Source organism: Chaetura pelagica, unplaced genomic scaffold, assembly GCF_000747805.2.
Source record: "Chaetura pelagica isolate M959 unplaced genomic scaffold, ChaPel_1.0 scaffold86, whole genome shotgun sequence".
Classification (NCBI taxonomy): Eukaryota; Metazoa; Chordata; class Aves; order Apodiformes; family Apodidae; genus Chaetura; species Chaetura pelagica.
The window spans coordinates 343959-349066 of NW_009953612.1; the positions used below are offsets into that span (position 1 = coordinate 343959).

At 53.7% G+C, this 5108-nt stretch overlaps 2 protein-coding genes across 2 annotated transcripts in view; one reads left to right on the forward strand and one right to left on the reverse strand.

Annotated features, from left to right (window-relative positions):
* Positions 1-2333: 2333 nt before the first annotated feature.
* Positions 2334-4683, reverse strand: LOC104390641 (chromosome unknown open reading frame, human C1orf50). Its single transcript, XM_009999819.1, has 4 exons — positions 4612-4683; positions 4356-4442; positions 3177-3308; positions 2334-2516 (listed from the first exon to the last, which is right to left on the reverse strand). The coding sequence occupies exons 1-4, from the start codon at positions 4681-4683 to the stop codon at positions 2334-2336; spliced, it is 474 nt and encodes a 157-aa protein (XP_009998121.1).
* Positions 4684-4748: 65 nt separating this feature from the next.
* Positions 4749-5108, forward strand: part of LEPRE1 (leucine proline-enriched proteoglycan (leprecan) 1) — an 8374-nt gene continuing 8014 nt past the window's right edge. The window contains exon 1 of the mRNA XM_009999820.1: positions 4749-4781. Coding sequence (XP_009998122.1) covers positions 4749-4781 — 33 coding nt within the window. The remainder of the gene's footprint in view (positions 4782-5108) is intronic.

Sequence of the window (5108 nt, forward strand, 5' to 3'; positions counted from 1 at the left end):
GTGAAAATCTCTGCCCCATCAAGGCAAAAAAAACCCCAAAACAACCCAAAAAAGGAGGGGGCTTGGGAGAGGCAGGTGGGATCGGGACCCTCCAGCACCACCTCCTCGGTTGCAGGAGCCTCGTGCCGCCGCCAGCGCTGTGGTCCATGTGTGGTTGCTCAGCTCTGCAGCAGCAGCTCCCAGCACTTCTGACGTGGCCTCTTTGGGGTTTAATTAGCTCAAAAAGCAGGTGAGGTGGTCTGGAGGAATGGTTCCCTCTCTGCAGCATCACGGCAGGACCACAGGCAGCCACATCCCTGCTTCCTGCAGTGCTGAGAGCACTGAGCCCACCATCACCAGGCCTCCCTTCTTGTGACACCTTCTGTGTGTTTTCACATGAAGCCACAGTCCTGGTGGTTTTGCTCTTTTGGGGAAAAGCCAAGAAAAAGCCTTGCCAGCACCTAGAGGAGCTGCAGGATGCTGGAGAGTTCCAGGTGTTTGCTGGAGATGGAGGAAAGTACATGTGAAATCCCACCAAAGACCAGTGTGAAATCACAAGCTACAGCATCTAAAAACATCACCCTGATCCCCTGACCCATGTCATTGTGCAGATTTTAATGACAGGAAACAGATAAAACTGGGGTAGGAATCCCCTTTTCCCAGGTGAGCACAAACCAACACGTGACAATCTCTGATGCTGCTGCAATTAACACAATGCCAGAACCCATGCAGTAATTAACTTCCTCCCTTCCAAGATTTAATAACATGCAGTAAAATAAGACCTGAGGTGATGAAACAAGCAGGGGGGGAACAAAACACACAACAAATCAGACACTTGTGACTCAATAAGGAATCAATTAGACCCTGGAATAATAATAATAATAGTGAGCAAGATTAGGACAGGCTGGAGAGCTGGGCTAAGAGGAACCTCACGAGGTTCACCCAGAGCAAATATACCTGGGAAGGAACAACAAAATGCACCAGTCCAGGTTAGGAGGTGACCTGGTAGAGAGCAGCTCCATGGAGAAGGACCTTGGAGTCCTGGGAGGCAGCAAGTTATCCATGTGAACAACAACCTGCCCTTGTGGCCAAGAAGTCCAGTGGTATCCTGGAGTACATGAAGAAGTGTGTCCAGAAGATGGAGAGAGGTTTTCCTCCCTCTCTACTCAGCCCTGGTGAGACCTCACTTGGAGGATTGAGTTCTGGGCTCCCCAGTTCCAGAGGGACAGGGATTGACTAGAGAGAGTGCAACAGAGGCTACAAGGATGATGAAGGGACTGGAACCTCTGTCTGATAAAGGCTGAGAGACCTGGGGCTGCTCAGTCTGGAGAGGAGAAGACTGAGGGGGGATCTAATGAATGTCTCTCAATACATGAGGGCAGCAAGAAGGCAGGACAAGCTCTTGTCACTTGTGCCCTGGGACAGGATGAGGGGCAATGGATTCAAACTGGAGCCCAGGAAGTTCCACCTCAACATGAGGAAGAACTTCTTTGGTGTGAGGGTGACAGAGCCCTGGGACAGGCTGCTTTGGAGGTCTCTTCCAGCCCCGACCATTCTGTGATTCTGTGAACACTTTGCTCATCTGCCCTTGTGCTTCAAGTGTAGGAGGTTGAGCTGGGAAAAGGCGCTTGAATTGTCCTGGATGGACTCTGAGGCCAAGTTTCTGCCAAGCAGAGGCTCAACCGTGCTGGGCTTGGGATAAGACTCTGGCACAGAGACATTCAGTGTCCCTGCATGTTCCTATCTAACCTTGACAGCTCAGCAACTTGAAGCCATGGGGGAACACACGAGGACTCTGAAACACACATCTTTTGAAGGCACCTGAAGGCTGGATGGCACTTTGAGGATGCTCTTCTCAGAGAAGAGAGCTCCAGGTTGCCCTGTGTGCCAGACTAAGGGGTTTGAACCACCCAGGACCAGATACTAGCAGACTCAGGTTACAACAGACCCTTCTGTATGGGGTTTTGACTGGTCTTCCCAGGCCATAGAGATATGCATTACTAAATATGTGCATTTTAACAACAGGGGGAAAGCCAGCCCTGAAATCATTACCTGCCACTGGTAGACATGGTGAGTTATCCCTGAGCCAGCCAGGCAGGATGTATTTTATAGCATTATCACATCTGCCCCAAGCATTTTTGCTTTTTGCCCCAAGCAAAATTGGCTCCACCTGACATTATCTGCCTCTCACTACAGCTTGGCATAAGTCAAAGGAATAAATTACTCAATTACTAGAAAATCCAGTCAGACTGAATGCAGAATTAGCCTCATTAAAACACAGACTGAGCACTGGCAGCATCAGCATTTTTGTTTCTTGGTCTCTTTCCTCGCTCTGCCCCTCATGGTCACTCGTGTCACTTGGTGAGTCCCTGGAAGTTGGGCTCTGCACAGGCAGGCAGCACTGCCTGCCGGCTCAGCAGCTTCTCCAGGACATTTATTTCAGCATCTCGTCTCGCAACGTCCTCAAACGGAGTCCAGGACATGTCGTGCTGGAGCTTGTAGGCACCCAGAAATTCATGGGGACTGCTCCCCCATTCCTAGAAGAGAAAGGAGAGACTCAGTGCTCAGTTCCCCTCGGAGCAGGGCCACGCTGTCCCTCAGCCCCAGCTCTGCCCTGCTGGGCAGCCCTACCACCTTTGCAGCATTCTGAGCTATGTGACCCTTCTGTTTTCTAAACAAAAAACAAGCTGCCCTGAGGCTAAGACCAGGCCAAGATGCAGGGGAGGTCTGGGGATGTAAGATCTCCCTGACCTGCTCAGTGCTTTGCTCTGAAGCCTGCATCCCACCCTACACATAAGAAAACAGGTGGCCTGAAAGGTGGACACCTCCAGTAACCCCCCTGCCACGTTGCAGACTCATTCCTCTCTGGCCTGAAGCACTCGAGAAGACCACACTGCCAGACAGCCACGTCAGACAGGGAATGCCTGGGGCATGTTTGCTTCCAGAGAAAGAACTGCAGGATTGAGGTCCATGCACCAAAGGTCGTCCTGCCCACCATCCACCAAGAGCTAAGAGAACATCACAACATGGCTCTTACGCCAGCAGAGTAACTCAGACCAAGGACAAATGCCAACTGATCAGGAGCCAACAAATGCCTCCATCACGTTGGTGCTTTTGCCTCAGGTCCAGAAGTGCCCAAGCACCACAAACATGGGGTTTTCTGCCTTCTCTGCTTCCTCAGGGGCTGTTGCACCCACCTTGGGAGACAGGATGGAGAAGTATCGCTGGCCACTCTCTCGCCTGTACATGTAGTAAATGTTCCCTGGCTTCTTCACAAGGTTGCAGGCCACGTGGTGCAGATCAGCATCCCTGTTAGCTTCATCCAAGACCTGAAAATCAAATCTTACATTTTCACACTTGAAATAAAACGAGAGCATGCCAGGGTCCAAGATACATCACCTGACAAACTCAGCGAGGCATCACCCTGCTCGGTGCACATTTGGCTTCATGTGGCACATCCTGACTACCCCAGGAAGCAGATGTTTTCCAAAGAGATGGCTTTCTCCAAGTTTCCCCTGTCAACTGCCCCTCAGAGCTCCTGCTCCCCTCCACAGAGGTGGAGATACCAACAAGCATCCAGGACCTCTTCTCTGTAGCCCCAGGTTCACCTCTGTGCCTGACCCCACCACATGCTGGACTTGTTTCTTGTTTCCATACACAGCTACCAGACCCTGGGGGCTTCCCTGCTATCATCCCTGAACAGGACAGCAAACAAAGAGGAATTCATCTCCCCAGCTCCACCAGCTGATTGTTCCACAGCTCCAGCTCCACCAGTTCACAACCAGATGACGTAGTGGCCTTGATGGCAGCAGGCCAGTGACTGGCAGATCCTTTCCCACTCAGGCTCTGAGATTTCACCCCCAAGGGTGAAGTCTGAATTGCACAGCTGAGCCCCACTGGGCTTCATGCCAGAGCATCCAGGAAATGAGCTGGGACAACCTGGAAATCCAAACCCATTGTCAGGTAACAGCTCCTCTTCTCCCAGGGGCTCAGATCCAGCCAAAGCCATGTCACCAAAGCACTGCACTGAGTCCTTGCAGGAGCACAGCACATACACTACGGGGGCAGGAGTCACCTCCCCCAGAACCAGTCACCTCAGACAGGACCAGACAGAGGTCCTTCCTGACACCCGAGATGCTCTTGCTCCTCCACCTTAACAGAGCTCCTCCTTCATGCACAGAGCCCTCAGGGACAGCACCAAAACCAACCCTCCCCCATCCCCAGCTGATACCAGACAACAAACCCTCATTCTTTTCCCACTGAACCTTCTCTCCTTGGCTCCTGGCCACATCCAGAGATCTTCCCAGCCATCTGGGCAGCCACCAATGTCTCCCCTGTGCAAGCAGAAGGGAACCAGCCGACAGGGGCAGCCTCACCTTCCGAGCCTGCTCCTGCAGGTACCGGATCTGCTCAGCAATCACAGTCAGTTTATTGCAGGCGTTGGCTCGGATGAAGTCGTCGGCCTGGGAGGGAGAGCGAGGTCTGGTCAGGCTGGGAAGAGCCCTGCAGGCCTGGGGCTGTGCAGGGGCAGCAGCCTCACCCCAGCCTTTAGCTGCACCCCGTGGGCAGTGGGGTCACAGCCACGGAGTAGGGAGCGGGCACTGGGAGTGCCCAGGTGGCAGCAGGACGTACTGGGAGGCACTGGGAGGGACCAAAAGGTAGTGGGATGTGCTGGGAGGAGGAAGTAGGACTTAAAGGAAGCATCTGGGGGTTTTACTGGACTAGGATATAGTACTTGAAGTCAGTATGATGTTCTAGGAGGCACTGGGATGAACTGGGAGGAACTGACGGGGGAGTGGGAGGTGCTGGGATGGATTTGGGAGGGGGGGCGGTGGAACAGAGTGATGGGCTGAAGGCAGCAGGGCACGCTGGGGCGGACTGGGAGCTTAGTGAGATGTTCTGGGAGTTGCTGGGGGGCAGCAGGACTGGGAGGAACTGACGGGGGAGTGGGAGGTGCTGGGATGGATTTGGGAGGGGGGGCGGTGGAACAGAGTGATGGGCTGAAGGCAGCAGGGCACGCTGGGGCGGACTGGGAGCTTAGTGAGATGTTCTGGGAGTCACTGGGGGGCAGCAGGACACAGCGCGAGGCACCGAGGCGCGATGAGCCGTTACCCGAGGACACGCCGGGG

Bases quoted from the DNA above. Each gene is read 5' to 3' on its own strand.
- LOC104390641 (XM_009999819.1), bottom strand. From the start codon at position 4,683: ATGCTTCCTTTAAGTCCTACTTCCTCCTCCCAGCACATCCCACTACCT. The intron at 3,309-4,355 runs GTGAGGCTGCCC...TTTGATTTTCAG, and splicing joins TGCAGGAGCAGGCTCGGAAG to GTCTTGGATGAAGCTAACAG. The intron at 2,517-3,176 runs GTGGGTGCAACA...TTTCTCTTCTAG, and splicing joins TCTCCATCCTGTCTCCCAAG to GAATGGGGGAGCAGTCCCCA.